This window comes from Zonotrichia leucophrys, unplaced genomic scaffold (genome assembly GCF_028769735.1).
Source record: "Zonotrichia leucophrys gambelii isolate GWCS_2022_RI unplaced genomic scaffold, RI_Zleu_2.0 Scaffold_68_246365, whole genome shotgun sequence".
NCBI lineage: Eukaryota > Metazoa > Chordata > Aves > Passeriformes > Passerellidae > Zonotrichia > Zonotrichia leucophrys.
In genome coordinates this window covers 78517-97749 of record NW_026992273.1, presented here as the reverse complement: position 1 = coordinate 97749, position 19233 = coordinate 78517, and the positions used below count along the sequence as shown (strand labels likewise).

At 38.6% G+C, this 19233-nt stretch overlaps 1 protein-coding gene across 3 annotated transcripts in view; it reads left to right on the top strand.

Moving 5' to 3' along the window:
• The window catches only part of LOC135460627 (mothers against decapentaplegic homolog 2-like), a 96691-nt gene that overhangs the window by 60650 nt on the left and 16808 nt on the right, over nucleotides 1–19233 (top strand). The window contains exons 3-10 of one of the 3 annotated variants that reach the window (XM_064737524.1): nucleotides 649–738; nucleotides 1870–2063; nucleotides 2556–2690; nucleotides 5734–5808; nucleotides 7227–7280; nucleotides 9671–9883; nucleotides 11990–12127; nucleotides 12288–12432. In XM_064737524.1, the coding sequence (XP_064593594.1) occupies nucleotides 649–738; nucleotides 1870–2063; nucleotides 2556–2690; nucleotides 5734–5808; nucleotides 7227–7280; nucleotides 9671–9883; nucleotides 11990–12127; nucleotides 12288–12432 (1044 nt within the window). The remainder of the gene's footprint in view (nucleotides 1–648; nucleotides 739–1869; nucleotides 2064–2555; nucleotides 2691–5733; nucleotides 5809–7226; nucleotides 7281–9670; nucleotides 9884–11989; nucleotides 12128–12287; nucleotides 12433–19233) is intronic. The other 2 variants (XM_064737526.1, XM_064737525.1) reach the window with 2 other exon arrangements.

The window sequence follows — 19233 nt, the reverse complement described above, 5'->3', positions numbered from 1 at the left end:
AACTGTGTTAAACATTCTGTGTTTTGTATACTGTGGAAAAGAATATTTAGTTCTTTAATCAAGGAGAGTACAAAAATCAGTGAAAAGTATTAGCTACGATGTGCTTTTCTTTAAAGTCTGAATTTTCCTCTTTTGGGGAAAGCAGCAAGTTAGTATGTGCATGGAGAATGAGATTAGTGCTTAAGTGATGGTACCTGAAAGTTAGATTGTGACGTTCAGTTTCAGATATACATGGCATTTGTTTGAAGTCTTAGGGAAGCTTATGTTTAAAAACAAACAAACCCCCCCCCAAGAAACAAACCCAGAAACCACCCTTTAAAACGGAGTTTTTTAAGAGCTAGGCTGAAGAAATTTAGCCTGTTTTAAGTGATGTTACAACTGTACTGGCTTCTTAAAAGCAGAGAACTTGTTCAACTTTAAAAACATTTATCATTTACCTTGAATCACTTGTTCCATTTTGATAGCCTCCTTCATATAGAAAATACAGCATGCGATGTCATTCTAAATGCAAGTCAAACAATGCTCTATCTTCTATGTGAAAGGAAGTATTCTCTATGTTTTTCCATGTTTGACACCATAGTGTTTTGAATAACCATGTTCCATATTCATATCAATTTTTTGTTTTTGTTCTTAATTTATTATGCACAGCACTTGTTCAGAAATTTGGGGACTGAGTACACCAAACACGATAGATCAGTGGGATACAACAGGCCTTTACAGCTTCTCTGAACAAACCAGGTGAATATTCTGCCCTCTTGCATCATAGAAATCTTGTGGGAGGGATTTGCTTTGGAGGGTCTGTAATGGGATGCTTTAGCTGTAAAATAGACTAAAATGCTTCCTAGGCCTCTCATGGTACAGCATTTTAAGATATTTGCTTGCCAGTGTAGAAATCCAAGTGTTATCAGCTGATGTTTTGACCAATGAAATTCTAATTCTGCAATATTGATTTTTCATGACAGTGCTATTGAAAGAATGAGAAGACTTCTTAAATGCAAGCTCTAATATGATTTGGTATTTATATTAATGAAGTTGGGAAGCTTGATTCTTTAGGCCTAATCTTACAAAGTATTTTAACTGCTTTGTATGTCAAAAGCTTTCAGTTAAATCTTGCTAATTGGCTCAGATATGAGCTACTAAAGAATTGTTTATAAATTCTTCAGTAGTTAATGGCAGGCAAATTCTAAACAGTGTCTTTATTTTTTCATGTCATATTACTTGATTTCTGTATTGAGGTTTGTCTCCCATCCCATAACAATCATAAACATCTGCATTTGTGTAAGCATATGCAGTCTGTCTTAAAACTAGCAAAATTATTTCAGTTGGTAATAAGGCAGATGAAGTCAAGAAGATAAACTGTACAGTCCTTAAAAGATGTGCATTCATGCTTTTTACATTGCAGTTATACTGCCATGTGGATCACTTGAGCAGCTGACTGCTTATAGGCTTATTTGCAGTCCTTTGGGAGTTCTTAAAGCCATAAAGCATCTATGCCACAGCAAAGCTTTGAGGTTTAGTAGTGGAAGGGACTATTAAGTGTGTGATTTTTTTTTTAACAACTCTCTTCTGCATTTAAAAAGATATATGAAGCAATCATCCTAAATACTTGGTTGGAGGTAAAGTGGCTTTTAATGAATTCTAAATTTAACTGCCAATGATTAGAGCAACCCAAATACAAGTTAAGAGACTACTGATATGATCATTTTTATCACATTTGAAGCTTTTCAACAAGAGTACAAATGTCACTAGCAGTATCAATCCACTGAATTCTGAAAATCATTAAACTACCCATCCCATGTGTGTACACTCTTGCTTAAGTGGCTAAGAGCATGCATTCTGTAAAAACTTTTTAACATCTTATCCCTCCAGATCTCTCGATGGCCGTCTACAGGTATCTCATCGTAAAGGATTACCACATGTTATTTACTGTCGTTTGTGGCGTTGGCCAGATCTTCACAGTCACCATGAACTTAAAGCAATCGAAAACTGTGAATATGCTTTTAATCTTAAAAAAGATGAAGTATGTGTAAACCCTTACCACTACCAGAGGGTGGAGACACCAGGTAGGAAGACTATTTCTGACTTTGTATAGCATCTGTATGCGCTTGATCAGCATGTTATAAGTGAAAAAGAGAAAAATGCTTTCTCTTGCCAAAAGTTCAAGATTCTTAGATACAGCTTTTGCGAAAACCACCCCTGATAGTTTTTAATAGTAAAGTTACTGAAAAATCTTTATGAATGTGGAGATATCTTTACTCCGATAAACATTTCCAGGACCTCTAGTAGTTTCCAGATGGCTAAATATGGCCCAGACTTAAAAGGAGAACAGAGATGATTCACCTTTGCTACTGTGGAATAGTCTTAGTCAAGAGGCACTTCAGGAATCTGTTTCTACCACTATCAGTGCAATCATAATACTAGCAGTACAGACATTCAGAAAATTTCAAAACATCTGAAGATATTGTTAGATGGTTTAGATAGATATTTTTTCCTTTTAGCTCACAGAAGCGTGCATTTTGAGGGTCTTACCAATGCTTTGAATTTTGCTTTTCCAGTCTTGCCTCCTGTACTAGTGCCACGGCACACTGAGATTCTAACAGAACTGCCACCTCTTGATGACTATACCCATTCCATTCCTGAAAACACTAACTTTCCAGCTGGAATTGAACCACAGAGCAATTACATACCAGGTATTTTCTTAACTTTCACTGTAAACAGTATGTTTGACACTGTGCCGCTGAAACAAAGATGATAATTTTATGCTCCTAAGTGATCAAATTAATTGCAAGATGTGCCAATAAGTTAGATCTAGTTGTTTTTGTGTATTAGTTCCAATGGAAATACCTGAACATTGCTGTTTGCAGAACACAATCCTGTGTGAAATGATATTGCTTACTTGGTTTCAGTAGCTTATTTAAGATTCAGAATGCTAAAGAGTGAAAAACAGACCTTTGTCTTATGCTTTTAATCTGTTTTACAAGCATATAGGGGTTGCCAAATGCTGTGTGTTGGAGATTGAGAAGCAGTTTACTACTCAGTCTCACCAGATGTAGTTTGTGGAGAAAACTTTTAAGTTTCAAATGAGTGACTTAGTGTTTTGATCTGCAGTCCACAACTGATCACGGTCTGCTTTGTGTGTTTGTTACTATTGTGTGCACAGCTTTGTCTTTTTAGTATGAAAGAGCAACCTAACAATATTAAAATCAAAGAATTCCTTCTTCCCCTTCTTTGCCCCTTCCCCACCCCAAGGCTACCCTGCTACAGTGCACCCAAAACCTGGTACTGTTACTGAAACATAAAATCAGTGAACTTTGTTTCCTGCCCCAACTTTGTGTTTCCTATCCCTTTAGGAAGTTGCCTGGAGTGTAAAACCAAGTAAAGCTGAAGCTTTCTCATAAATGTTTAATGCAGCTATGTTATGAACAAGCTGAAAATTCAGATCTAGACTCTCTTGAAGAATAAAATTACTTGAAACTCAAATATGTGTAATATAGAAATTGTATCTATGTGTCTTAGGTTATTGTTTGTGTTTTCTTTAAATGCATCCAAGAATTGAAATGGCATTAAAAATGTAATAAATTTGTTCTCATCTGTTTAATCTGGGCCATGTTTGTTGTCACCTAGGGACAGCAGATCTTTAAAGAGCAATTTAAGGGGATAGAAATTGGTGCTGCTTTCCTAACTGATGCATGCCTTTTTTGACTCCATCTGAGGGCTTTTGATACCATTTCCTAACAACTTACTGGAAAGCTACCATTTGCAAATCCAGTGCTATGGAAATGAGCTAAAGCAGCTAGGTAGTTACTTGCAGGAAGTATGTTCAAGGTGATTGTGGGTATTCACATGGTTTTCAAATGACTATGCAGTTAACCGCACCTTGCATCCTTATCTTTGTCACTGACACCCTCCTGTTATATTAATGGCATCTTACTTTATTTGACCTGGCTGACTTAATCTTGAACACTTAGCTAGGTTCTGATAAATCTTGTGTGTCTTGACAGCCTGCTTCAGAGAACCATTTTCTTTAGCAGTAGGCCAAACTAAGACTGTAGTAGCTTTGCACCACAATACTGTCTCAGTACATGGTCTACAGAGAGGTTGGTTTCACTTACAGCTGGGAAGATGGCAGTCGTGAAGGTGCAGGATGGCTCTTGGGGCTATATGTTCCATTAATACTACTACATGGAGGAAATCTCTATTCAGATAGAGATTAGTTATGGAAAATAATCTATGCCAACGACTCTAGATTAGCAACTGGAAACAGGAAGTGTGAGTTGGATTGGAAATGGTAATTGACCTTTTACCATGGCTGTGGCCTTTATAATGAACGATTTGGAGAAGGGTGGAGTCCACTTTATCACAATGAATTCAATAAAAATGTTCAAAATTAGTATGATTTTTGTTATCATAATTCTTGATAGTGAAGATTTCCTTTAATCGTCCTTTTAAATTCTCGTTTGAATTTTGTCACATCTATATGTAGCTCACTAGTTTTTACAGAGTGAACCAAGGATAATTCTTTTGGTTAATTTTTTTTAATCAACTGACTTAATCTAATTTCCTGTCACTGACTTCCTTCTGACCTTAATATATTGCTGTAAATCTCAGACATGATATTTGATATTATTTGATTTTAATTCTTGGGCAAAAAGCTCTTAATTTCTGCTGTTTGATAGTAATGTAATTAAATGTACTTAATCCCTCAGATGTCTCAGAGACAATTCTAAGGTGATTGTAGACATAGTTATCTTCAAACACTTTCACTAAAGCAATCCAGGTTTTGCCTTTAATATATAGAATCATAGAATATCCTGAGTTGGAAGGGACCAACAAGGATCATTGAAGTCCAACTCCATATAGGAAAAGATATTTGCCCAGTTCAAAGAAAATTATTTCCTGAAAGGCAGTTGATTAACTTATCTGGATTACAAAGTACCTTTTGAATGGAGAAAAGGAACATGCATACTCTTCTGGGTTTTGAAGATATTTCTGTTGAATTGGGCAAAGTTTCTAGTATCAGAATGCTTCAAACTTGTTTCTGAGTTTGCTTTGGTTACTGAAACTCCATCTTTAAAGAAAGCTAGTTAAAAGAATAGATGATTGTTTTAATAGAGCTTGGAAGTAATAATGATAATAGAGCTTGTGCAGTGTAACTAGTTAAATAATATAGTTATTATTGAGTGAAATTTTTAGATAATGAAGGAAAATGGATTTGGGAATTGAACTGAAAAGTAACCTTCAAATCTATAAGGCATGGGAGGGTATCTGACCTGATGGTTATAGTACATTAAGACAGCTCACGTGATTTTTTTTTTTGTGCAAGTCACCAGATGTGGGGTTTTTTTATTTGTAATTCTACTAAATGTGAAAGCTGTTGATCACAATTACAAAACTGTTACTTATTCTAGTGAAAGTATCTTGTCTTAAATGGAAAAGACAAGTATTAACACATTTGAACAGTTGACTGGAATAAAAGAGATTATACATTTTGCATAGGCAAGGCAAGTAATGTGTTTGAAGACCTACTGGAAGGAGAAAGGGATGGCAAAATGACATTCTAATAAAGTATTTAGGTATTGAATTAAGCTCATGAGGACTTGAGAACAAAACCTCAAAATGCTAAATTGTACAAATTTCCTCAGTCATTGAACCATTAGGTTTTTTTGTTTTTTTTTTTTTTTTTTGTTTGTTTTTTTTTTTTTTTTTTTTTTTTTTTTTTTTTTTTTTTGACAGAAACACCACCTCCAGGATATATCAGTGAAGATGGAGAAACAAATGACCAGCAGTTAAACCAAAGCATGGATACAGGTAACTACTTTCAAAACTTGGGATCACTAGCTGTGATCCCTCTGCATAGCAACATGAATTCAGGCTAAAAGATGATGGCAGTTTTCCTCTGTACAACCTGGTGTTTTCTGTTTAAAATATCACTTTCAGTCTTTAGTGAACAAATTAATATTTTGTTAGGGGAATGCTTTTAAAACATTCTGTGCCATATTAAGTACATTACATTTGTTTTATAATAAAAATATACAGATCTAATTAAGTCATCATCAAATTTTAATAGCTGATTTGTTTTAACCATCTCCAACTTTACCTTCTGGAAACAGGTTCGTTGAAGCAACATGTCTGTTGGCCTAAACAAGTTACAGATATGTTAGCAATCTTTTTCAGTTAGTTGGAATCAACTGCACCAGTTTCCAAAAGAATTGCAATATTTCCCCACTATGTGATAATGGCTACCTTAATTTAAAAAGCCTGATATCAGCAATCATTGTAGGAATGATTCTGTGCAAAGCCTCTTTGTATTTTATCTACAAATGCACAAATTGTGTTGAGGAGTTCATGTTTTTCTAAACTTTTTCCTTCCTCCTTCCAGGAAAGAATAATCTCAAATGAGGAAATCCAAGTTGTTCTTCTAGAGATAAACCCTCTCCTTTCAGAATAGAGGCAATATCTTGCTTGTCTCGTCCACTTTTTCTTAGCTTTTTTTCCACTGAATTTGAGAAGAAGTCACTACCTTCTTACTGGGCTGAAGCACCTCTCTTATGAAGACAGAGAGAGTTGGGGTTGTCCAGCTTGGAGAAGAGAAGTCTCCAGGGAGACATTAGGGCACCTTCCAGTACCCAAAGGGGCTACAGGAGAGCTGGACAGGGACTTTGGACAAGGGCATGGAGTGATAGGACAAGGGGGAATGGCTTCAGACTGATAGAGAGTAGAGTTAGATGGGATATTGGGAAGAAATTCTTTCCTGTGAAGGTGGTGAGGTACTGGCACAGGTTGTCCAGAGAAGCTGTGTCTGCCCCATCCCTGGAAGTGTTCAAGGCCAGGTTGGATGGGGCTTTAAGTAACCTGGTCTAGTGGAAGGTGTTCTGCCCATGGCAGGGGGATTGGAACTAGATGATCTTGAAGGACCCTTCCAATCCAAACCATTCTATGATTCTGTGGCAAGCACAGATTGTGCATGAAGTGAAAGTTCTGCCAAATACAACACTAAGATGTTAATTAGGTTTATGAGGTGGGGTAGGGTCCCATGAGTCTGAAAAATTAAATGCAGTCTTAATTCACAATAAGTGTGTGATATGCTGGAAAAGTGATGTTAGTATTTCTGAGGTTTCTTATTCTGAAGAATTTCAATGTAAAACTATATCTAGATAATGGTTATTCCTACTTATCTGAAATAATGAGAGTCATTTGCTCTCAAACAATCTGTATTGCTTCAACAGGATCTCCAGCAGAGCTGTCTCCTAGTAGTCTTTCTCCAGTTAATCATAGCCTGGGTAAGCTGGAAATTCTTGTAATTGTTTCTCTGTGTGATGACTCATCTTTATGTATATGTGGTGGTTTGACCAAGAAGAAGTGAGAATTCTAGAATGCTGTAGTCAAACCAATAGATGCTCAGAGTTTGATATTGGCACCTGGTGTAGCCAGTAAAGTTTAAACACACCTCCGAGAATACACAAGAGTTAAAAAACAAAGTTTCAGCCCTGAGAAGCCCTCTTGGGACGTCGAAGCGAAAAGTCAAATCTCCCTCCCTCGTCCAGCTGCTGCTGCTAGGCAGGGGAGGGGCAGCCATGCAGTAGGCCTGGGCCTGGACAGAGATAGAAAGCCCTCGAAGATAGAAGAGTAGAAAAGCAGCCCCAAGAAACAGCCATCGAGCAGCCATTCCCCCCCCAGGAGGGAGAAAGAGGAGAGCCGGCGTCTAAATGTGATAGCAGCCGGCCCAGGAAGTGAAGGGGGGGGAGAGTGCCGGCCGGCCGCAGCAGCAGCGCGTGTGAGAGTACCAGTATTCTGAAACAAACAAAGACTAAAAGTTTTAACCCCTTTCTTACATGATTAAAGCCTTGCAAAAATGCTGATCCTCCTCAGAGCTGAATAAAAAGAGAAATAAGAAATTAGATGAAACAAAGACCTAGCCCAAAAGATGTAAAAATAACTGAAGAGAGAGATAATTAGAGTAGCCTTTTAGCTAAACTTTTTTTGTGTAGCCATAAACTCAGTTTGTTCCTGTAACACAAAGACTGCACTTAGGGGGAAGCAGTGCCTCAGAACCAAGAAAGTTCATCGTAAAGACCCCTCAGCCCCAAAGAGTTTAAAAAATATGGGGGGGACAGATGTCCCAAATCAGAAACTGTGCCTTTTTAGAGTGAGACAAAGCATCCTTAAAAAACAACCCTAGAAGCAACTCTAATCCATGCACAGTAGTGAGAGCACTAAGCATAGAAAAAAAATGTCACAAGCAGCAGAAAAACTTTTCCGAGCAGTGCCGAGTAACATAAAAGCATACGAAATTTCAGCGTGTTTCCAAACGAAGCCTATAGAACAAAAAAGACTCCTCTCCTCTTCATCATAGACTGAAGTTTGAGTATACTAAAAAGTAGTGCCAAACTAAGCAGTTAGTGATTTAAGAGAATGTATCAAATTAAGAAATTCTAGTAGTAGAGAAGAAAAAAGTATTTTTTGTAAAGTTTTCAATTTTTTTTCCTATAAGTTTTCCTATTTTTCCTGTAGTTTAAGTAATAAAGTTTTCTTTATGTTTAAACTAAAGCCTGTTTTGCTTATTCCTAGTCACATCTCACAACAGACACCAGAGTAAAAACATTTTCATAAGAGCACTAGCTCTGTGCCAAGCTCGAAACATAACAGTATATATTACATTTAAACTGAAAACGTACTTAAAAAAATTAAGAACTGTATTAGGAGGAGACTATTGGGTTGGCTTCCTGATGATAAACATGATAGGGCTGGGTAAATAACTTCTTAACTACTACTCTATTTCTGTAACTGTTGAGTTCCTAGCAAAGAGAAAGAATAATATGGTTGTGTGTGCAGGACTAGTGTTTAGAAAATAGTTTAAAGGATGTTAGCCAATACATAGTGCTGCCCAGACTTGCTGACTCCCTTGTATATATGTTCTGCTACTCTTCTCACGTACTGTTTCACCTGTAACTGCAACACAATCATTGCTCCCACATTAGTTGTCCACCTGCTTTGATGAGGTGCCATTGCTGTGTATTTGTATAAATGCCTAAGGAAGATCAGATTCCCCTGGGTGTGTTTAAGCAATGATGACAGAAAAATGCTGTTTAGAATGCTTAGTAAGTAATGAGGGTAGGTAAAAAGGGCAAGCAGCTCAGGAAAAGTTGAAGATGCACAGGGAAGATATTGAGCTCTCATAGGGGAGAGTAAAAGGACCTTGGAACTGCTTTTAGATAGAGATGGTATAAGATCTAGTGTAATATAAGAAAATATAATTTTCATATTAATATTTTTCCCTTTGTGTGGTTCAGTGTTTGATAGTTTAATCTTTTCTTTAACATTGCCAAAATGTTTGCAAATTATAGAAAAGCAACAGAAATGTCTCAACATCTGGCACTCATAGCAGAATTAGTTTTTTGCCAAGCAAAATGCAAGTACTGAACTAAATGGGCTGTGGTCAGATTAGATCATCCCTGTAAGAATCCGCACACCCCCTCTTCCCCTCCTTCTTCCTTTGTGTGAAAATCTAAATTCCATTATGTTTACTGGAGTAGGTAAAAATGACAGCAAGTAAAATATAATTTGCAGAGATTAACAGCTGTTGTTTCTGGGAGAGACAAATAGCAGGGCAGATAGATTTCTTTTCAGCCTCGAATTCTGCATTAAGCTTGTTTTATTTCTTTTTTTATAGACTTGCAACCAGTTACTTACTCGGAGCCTGCGTTTTGGTGTTCAATAGCATATTATGAATTGAATCAGAGAGTGGGAGAAACCTTCCACGCATCCCAGCCTTCTCTGACTGTAGATGGCTTTACAGATCCATCAAATTCAGAACGATTTTGTCTAGGTTTGCTTTCCAACGTAAACAGAAATGCTACAGTGGAAATGACAAGGCGACACATAGGTAAAGATCTCTGATCTTTAATTTCATTTTAGACGTTAAATTATCTGGACTGACCTAGGTAGAATGGGCAGATCTGTGTTTTGGGTTCCTTTCCCCCTTGTGCAGCCAGCCATAGAACTTCTCCCTTGGGGCTTGCAAAGAGGAGCTTGATCTCTCTTGCTAAGGACAGAAGTGGAAAAATAGAGAGGTTGCTGCTTCTGAAACTGAGGAGAAATATAGCTGCTTCTGTTACCACAGCCTGTTGCAATTGGGAAGAGATGTAGTGATGGCTACAGCTGAAAGGATCTCCCTTTCCTCAATCCGTAGTCACTAAGCTGATGGCAGCAGCAGTCACACAACTGTCAGGATGCAAGCAGCACAGAAGGAAGCCACTCAACTGTAGGGGTTTCTGTTGCTCATGTTGCTGTTCTCTGCCTTCTGGAAAGAGTTGACACACCAAAGTATCCCAAGGAGCAGATTTTTGGCTTTCAGGATCCTCATTGGACTGCTCTGCCCTAGGTAGCATTTATATTTGGAGTTGCTTATAATTGAAATTAAGCTTTAATTGCAAAATATTAGCATGTTGCTTAGTTTATTCTAATTTATAAAATGCAGCATGAACATTGGTAGTACTTGAATGCTTTTCTGAAATGGGAAAAGCTGCAGTTAAGATAACATGCTGTTTTGACATTATTAAGATTTTCTTTGTAATGGTTAGTAAAGAATATTGTTTTCTACAATGTTTCATTGATGAAGAGAGACGGGGAAGACTGGTTCAGTGATCAGAATCTGATTTATTGTGGGATACAAACACTTATATACTGTTTTAGGGAGACTAGTAATGTGAAGTACAATGATTAGGTTAAAATCACAATCACAAACTTACACATATTACAACATCTCTTGCTTGCAGAGTTTAATGAGATTTTCTTTTTCCGGTAAACCTGCCTGATTTAATCTTCTTGCAATCTAGATCTAATTTTCAAAGTTCTGTTTGCTTTTGCCAAGGTATTTTGTTTATCAAATCTCATGCTAATAAGGTCCAAAGTCCATCATCTGTCTTGTGTCTCCCAACATCCCAACAACAATGCGGTGTCTTTGCTTTAGGTTCTTCAATAAACTAGCCTTTTTTTTTTCTGAATTATTTTATTTAGCAGTATTCATTAGGTTTTTTGGTTTGATTTTTAGTAAAAATTTCAACTTCTTTAATAGAACCTTCTGATTGCCTCTATGCCAAATCCAAATGCTTGTCTAATAAAAATTTAGATGTTCAGAAGCCCCGGCTATACCTGTGCTAACTAATCAAAATGACTAGTGATGAGGAAAAGCAAAAATGTAAGGAACTCTTACTTTTTTAATAGACCAATTCACATTTTGTTTGAAAAATTGTTTTAAAGGGGAAATAGGAACTATGGCCTTTAAAGAACCTGTTAATTATAAATAGCTTTCTTTGAGAGCTCAATTGTACATTACTTATCTTCTGCTAGAAATAAGCCATACAAGTTTTTTACCACTCTGAGAGAGAGAAAAAAACCACAATTTAAAAGTGAACAATAATATTTCTTAGAGTTGTTGTAATAGGGCTGAATGAAGTCCTGTTGATTTTGCTCAAATACTACAGAGAAAGGGGTATGCAGTGGGTTGTGAAATTGTATGGGTGCATGTAAGCAAAGAGTGTTGAAGTGGTACACTGTGTTTTCCTTTTTTGCCATAGTGGTCTGTGTTCCTTCATATACAAAACTTTAATACTAGCACAAGTTTTAGCTCTGTTAAACCTAATATTTTTATTCTGGTATTTCTTTAACTAAAAATTATTTGTAATCCACACTGCTTTCTAATTTTGATTGGGTTATAAGCCATTACATGGCTAGAAAAGTCTATCTCACTCTTGACCAAAAATTATTCTGCTTCTCCTTCAACTATTTTGAGTTCGTGGGAGGAAAAATGCAAGTTAATTGTGTTCTGCTCCCGCTACAGCTGTCAGCCCAGCAGTGTTGTCCTGTAGATTATTTATTTCTGTTTCTGTTATAATGAAAAACTGTGGCCTTCTCTGAAACAAAATCCTCTCTTGTTTGTTAATCTTCTTGGGTCATATCATAACTAAAGTTCTTTTGAATTTTGCTACAGGAAGGGGTGTACGTCTCTATTACATTGGTGGAGAAGTTTTTGCTGAGTGCTTAAGTGATAGCGCAATTTTTGTTCAGAGCCCCAACTGTAATCAAAGATATGGCTGGCATCCTGCAACTGTGTGCAAAATTCCACCAGGTTAGTAGCTTACCAAAGGTATTGTGTAAAACTATTCAGTGAATGTATTCATTGGACATTTGATTTCCTTTTCATAGTTTCTTCATAGTTTTGGGTTTCTGTGTAGCAAACACAAATATTCACTGATTGATTGTACTCTTTGGACTTTTTTTCTTTATAGGATGCAACCTCAAAATCTTTAATAACCAAGAATTTGCTGCTCTTCTGGCTCAGTCTGTGAATCAAGGTTTTGAAGCAGTTTATCAGCTTACTAGAATGTGTACCATAAGAATGAGTTTTGTTAAAGGATGGGGAGCTGAATACAGGTAAAAAACTTTAAATTTAATTTGAAAGTTAATTTTTATTCTTTTGCTAATCCACTATTTCTGTCTGGTTTGAAAGCTGTACCTACAGGCTTCTTAGTGCTACTGTAGACATGCTGTCTGCAAGTTGAACCCCATATTTTCCTTTTTCTCCCTCCTCAGCTATTGAGTTTTTAAGTTATAAAGACCAGAAACTGATTTTAGTATTATAGTCAGCTGTTGAGCAAGGAATGTTGTCAAAGTTGTTTCTTCACTTGGTTCTGCTTGCTTGCTTATTATGGTAAAATCACTGACAATATCTAGAAGTTTCACAGTTTGTGCAGAGAGATTATTTGCTGTTTGTTAGATGCACAGTAATTTTGGTCTCTGTCCTGTTCTGTGTGGAGTATAATGAATTCATTAGGTTGTGGTGAGGAATGCAGTTGACAGTATCTTACAGAAAGAACTGAAGTCATTTGGAGTGCATTCTGCAGAATGAAAAAGTTGGAGAAAATGCATTTAAGGGTTGACAAATATTTTGGAACTTGGAAAAAACTTTGTGGGAGTAAGATGACTGTGTTTATGTAGTAAAACAGCTAAAACTTTTTTTGAGTGGAAAAAATAGCCTTTTATCTGCTTTTTGAATAGATTCCAATTATATTCTTTATTTAAACAAATTCCTTAAGCGTCTCTAGAAATTGTTCCCTGAAAGAATGAAGTCTGACATATCAATACCCATAATGACTTTTTTAAAATCCATATAATTTCTAAAGATCAATAATGGTGTGTCGGTTCCACTGTGAATCTTGGGGGTTTGTTTCTTTTATCTGCTCTTGAAATATACACATGTAAATAGCAGTGTCATTATGTGGGGGGAGGCTTCTCAGATAAATTAAGCCAATTTTGTAGAAGTATAATTAGATGAAATGAGAAAATTCAGTAAGGGAATAAATTGGCACCTCTTTGTCAGTAAGAGATACGCAGAAAAAAAAAAAAAGTAGTTCAAGTTTAAAGAACTGTTGCATTTGTCAGGAAAATTAATCCACAAACATCAGAGGTTTATGTCCAAAAAGGAGACAGAGGAATCCTTTTACTTTATTCGAATAAAGGGAGAGGCCATGGGGGTTCCCCTGGGATCTCTCAAATTTTTAGAGGACGCACCCTCCTTTTTATCCTAATTTCCTGGCCGCATTTCCCTTCTCTCTTTCCCCATTGGCTGAGGTACTTGAGAGGTACAGACTTCCCGGAATGCCTGATACTCAAGATTTCCCTCTAATGTATAATCCTCCTTTTTAAAATTTTTAATTCTTATGGAATTTGGGGGTTTTCCCCATTGTTTCTTTCATCTTTCAATATCTAATTTCATTTATCAGCAAACCTACAATTTGTTTGTAAAGGTAAATATCTTTGTCCATTCATCAATCAGTGGAATCCTTCCCATTGTTTTTTTTATCTCTCAGTGCTAGTTTTATCTACCAGCAGACCCACAGTTCGTTTGTAAAGACAAATCCGTCATTCCTCTCAATCCCTCATCTTTTATTTTTTTTAAATAATTGTCTTTACAAACTTTAGTTATCATGGACCTAATTTCCTGTTCCTGGGTCTTTTTTGGTTTTACAATTATTTGCAGTGACATCAATTTCTGTCCTTTTGTAGCCATCTCTGGATCAGTAGGCATGGCTACTACCTGCATCCCTTTGATCACATATTGAATAAGTTGTACTAAGCAAAGGATCATGCATGGTAAAAAGATTAGAGTTGCTACAACACATAAGAGTAAGAAATGCATTTGTTTAACCCATAGTCCACCAGATAAGCACAAAAACATGTCCTATTTCCATCCTTTCCATGTTTGGACCGGTACATGAGCTAACTTTCTTATTCTTTTTGTTATTTGTTTCACCACCTTTCCATTGCCATCTATGTGCAAGCAGCAGTTTGAGTCATTTAAATTGCCACACACTGCCCCTTCTTCTGCTAATAAATAGTCTAATACCATCCGATGTTGAAATATTGCATTTCTCATCTGAGTAGATTGGTCAGCAAGGAGGTCAAGAGCTGTAGCTATCTGGTTCATTATTACTTCAAAGACAGCTTGTAACCTAATTATCTGATTTAAATTATATAAGGGTTCTCTGGCACCTGATATTAATTAGGATTCCATGTGTCTGATCCATAGTGTTGTATAATTCATTCAGGTGGCCATTCATCTTCACCCCACTTTTGGGTGCTCCTTCCAGCCAGGGATACATCAATTGACTGCTTTTCTCTAATTAAATCATCATGCAACTTGATTCTTAACTGATTTCCCTGAGCTTGTGGTAGCAGAAAGAACAATGGTCTAATATACCTTTGCATAACATATCCCTGACCGGTTTGGGGGTAACCTGCGGTAAGCATATTGGCCACAAATCCAGTAATGCCCTTTTAAAGCCCAGGTCCCATTGGCAAAGGGACCTTTCCAATTTTCATCATAAATTGGTGGGTCAAAATACAGCTTGCTTCCTGGGCCTAGTGGTCCCCCAACAATAGTTGCCCTGCTGTAAGAATCACAGTATTTGCATTTCCAAGCTCCCACATGAGGTTTCCACCTGCAGTTACATCCCAGATCTGTTTGTTAGATCTGGACCAGAACCTATTAAAAAGGGTTCAAGTTCCGTTCCAGTGTTGCCACTTCCACTGATAGTCACGGAAAACATGTGTCCTACTTGTGGAATTATCTTGAGGGCAGCTTAGAAATAAGGGGTAAAAAAACTTATCCTTCCCCACTGCTTTACAGACTTCAAAATCCTTCCGGTAATTATGGAAGGAACACCTTACCTAACTACCATTAGTGAGCTTAACATGCGTTTGATTCCATCTGCCTTGATATCTGGAACAATCATAAGGAGAGCAGTTTGGGGTCCAACAATCTAAACCCAAAGATAAAGTCCAGTCACAAACGCTTTTTCCCATGTATGTTTCCTGTTCTATTTAGACAATAAATGCCTCTTTCAGAAGAATGAAGCTGCCATGGACTTCCTTCTTCATCCCAAAATCCTGTTCAATTATGGACCTCACTCAGGGTGCTAACCCACCATTTAGGCTCGACTGGGCTGGCCACTCATGGCCAGCTTTCAGATCCCCCTGGCCCTCCACAGACCCAACAATTGCTAAGGTTAAAGGTTTTTGCTACTCCTTCTCACAAGGTTAAAAAATTATTTTCCCACTTTTGGCCCCAACCTAACTGACAATATAAGGGTAAGATTATTAAGAGAAACATTCTAATGGTGTAATCTAATCTCCTAACCTAATTTTCACTTTCACGTTGTCTTCCACATCACCTGTGGCGAGAGAAGGCACAGAAACAGCTTAACATAAAGAAAACAATGACAGCAAGGATTGGCCCCCAATGACTGGAGATCCGAAAGGAGGGATGCCCACACAGATTATTTCAGCAGGCAGTCTGTGGATAGGCACACAAGGCTTCCCCCGATGTCGACGCACTGGGTACTGCTCCAGTCCACTCCTGTGGAGTGTCAGTCACAGCTTCCTATCCTCCTCCAGCTGAGATGTCCTAATCTCCGGGCCCTCAGAGACCTTGACCCAAGTGTGATGGGTCCACCCATGTTCAGCTGTCTTGACAGCTGTTTCTGTGGTCAGCAACACCTGGAAAGGTACACGGCACTTCGCCACCAGGGGTGCTTCTTTCCACTCCTTAACTAGGACCCAATCTCCTGGCTGAATGTTGTGAACAGCAAAGTCCAAAGGCAGGGTCTGTGCCAGATGAGCTTCCTGTCAGATTTCACAAGAGACAGTATCCAGGCCACATATTGTTTCAAATACATATCACTTATCTCTATCCCCCCACTAGGCTGAGAATTACAAGGTTAAGGAATTCCAAACATCAATTCAAAGGGAGATAATTTACTATCTCCCCTGGGTCTGGCCCTTATTCTTGCCAAAGCCAGTGGCAAGAGCCACATCTTAGTTTCTATCACCAGCTTTGGGAGGTGTTTCTTTATTTCTCCATTCATTCTTTCAACCCTGCCCAAACTCTGGGGGTGCCAGGGGATATGGAGAGTCCATTGTATCCCTAAAGCAGTCACAACTTGTCGCTGTTGTATTAGGGATGGATGAATTAAGCGGCATAGACTCCTATGGTCTCAGAAGGCAAATGCAGACTTTATTAGCCATCACATTCTTTTATAGACAGTTCCGACAAAGCTGGACCTGATTGGTCCTTAATCAACACCCCTTACATCATTGGCTAATTACGAACAACACCCTTCTTGTAAACATCTTACAACTAAATAACACCATCTGCAAAGATTAAGGATTGTTTTAATTCTTTCTCTGAACTCCCCAGAGTAAAAATGGGGGAATAGGATGATGGGTGCTGCTGCCTATTATCTGTTCCAAACAAACCTCTCCTGTAGGTTGGGTTAACATTCAGGCAATGCAGTCAGATTCACACACAACACTCACTACAGCTGGCTCAGTGAGAGAGGCAGAAGGCTCTTTGCAGGATTTTATTCCAGCAAGGTTAATTGCATGTGGTGGCTGAAGGAAACCCAGGTGAAAGAGCGAGAGCACATGCTCTGGACAGTTTAAGAAGGGGAAGGGAGGAGGGGTGCAGAGCTAATGGCAGGGCAAAGGGGATTGGTCTCCAGGTGAGAGGGGGCAGCCACCAGGGGTACCCAACCAATGAGGAAACAGGGAAAGGAGAAACTAGGGTAGGTTGTGAAATATAGGGATCAGTGAGACAGAGGTCCATGGAGGAGTTTTGTCTTTTCCCACAGGAAGAATGAAATCTATGGTCTTTCCAAGGCAATTTGCTTGGGAATTGGCTGAGGAGAGAGAGTTCATGGGATGCTACACCAGAGCAACGCCTGGGAAAGTTTATCTGACTTTGACCAGACTGTCAGCATCCACAATTCCTCCTTTTTGTTTTAAAAAACAAGGTGGCATTTGTAAACCCCTGCAGGGCCCTTTGCAGGAAGGAGAACACACACAGCTCAAGAGGCCCTTTTAGTAATTTGCCGGTTACCAACCAGAACCTCAATCGGACACTAAATTAGAATGGTCAGGGAGATTCTCTTGCACATGCCATCAAATTCTTCACAATCACGTCCATGCACCACCATCAAGTTTTGTTGTTCATTCTTGCAAGAAGTCAGTTACTAATTATAATACAGTAAACAAAACATCGTTAGTCTGCTCAAAGAATTGGCAGTCTAACTTGTCGACATTCACTACTCCAGAAACAAAGAAAAAGATAGAATGCTCATTCTCTACTTGTAGAGACCGTCCAATTGATGATCAGCATCCTGATCATCATTCGATGGTTGCCTGTTGGCTACACTCTGCTTTTGGTGTCACAAGTCAGGGCGAACACACCTTGCAAGTATCCACCATACCCCAGCATCTGTGGAAACGCATGCATACCCACAATCCCAAGTGATAAGCTCACACGGGCCTTCCCACTTATTAGTGGTTAGATCCCGTATCCAGACTTTCGCTCAAGGCAGGTGCATCTCACCTGAAGACTGCAATGAAAGAAAGTGATTTAAAATGACAGGATTGTTTGAATTTTGTGGCACTGTAAGGTGATTAATTGTATATAGAGCCTTTTCCAGTCAGCTGTGCGGGGTTTCTCGAGGCATTCCTCCTTTTTGTTTTTCCAGAACACGCTCTAAAGTGCTATGAGCGCATTCAACAATAGCTTGACCAGTTGGAGAATGCGGAATACCAAATTCATCCGACACTCCCCATAAACGTAAAAACTGCCACGTCTTCTGCGAGACGTAGGTAGGACCATTAACAGTTTTCACAGAAGAAGGTATACCTAAGATCGCAAAAGCCATCCTCCAATGGGCAATAACATCATGACCCTTTTCCCCAGTATGAGCAGATGCCCACTTAGCAGAGGAGGTGTCAATAAACACGTGCACATGCTTAAGTCAGCCAAATTCGGCAATATGAGTGATATCCGTTTGCCAAAGCTGCAAGGCTTTTAGGTGTCTGAAAGCCTCTGGGGTTTACCCCTGCTGGTAAAGGTGCAGCAAGTCCATGACAGTCAGTGCAAGAACTGACAATGTCATGAGCCTCAGTTGGCATTAACTGAAGTTGTTTCTGCAATGTATGTGCACTTTGATGGAAAAAATCATGCAATGCCTTGGCTTGCACAATTTTGTCAGGCTGAGGCACTACCCATGCAGGGTTAGCCAACCTGTCAGTCCTGGCATTACCTTCTGTTATGAAACCTGGTAAATTGGTATGACTCCGAATGTGCAGGACGTAATAAGGATGAATTCAGGCCTGAATTACACACCACGTTTTCAGTTAGTGAAACAAAGCTGCATTATTGACTTCTTTCAGAAGTGAACAATCCAAACGTTTGGTTATGTCTGCTACACAAGCAGAATCAGTTACCAGATTCAGAGGTACCTGAGAAAATCGCTGGAATGCCATGGCAACAGCCTTCAATTCAACCAACTGGGCTGAGCCTGACTCGTGGCCTTCCAGCACCTGCCACTCAGATTTATCCTCCCAAGTAACAATGGCTTTCCCTGTTTTTCTTGAGCCATCAGTGAAGACGGTGGGTCCTTGCACTGGCACCCGACTATTTTTTGGCTGCAAAGACAGATTGGTTGATTTTTGCCAACTGCAATAACTTATGACTGGGCAGATGATAAGCAATCTGCCCTGAAAAGTTTTGCAGCGCACTTTGCAAAGGAGCGCTGTTAGCAAAGCTCCATTCAAAGTCTTCCCGCTCTACTGGAAGAATAATTTTTGCAGGATCAGCTGCCATTAATTGCAAACACCGTTGATGGCATTTGATTA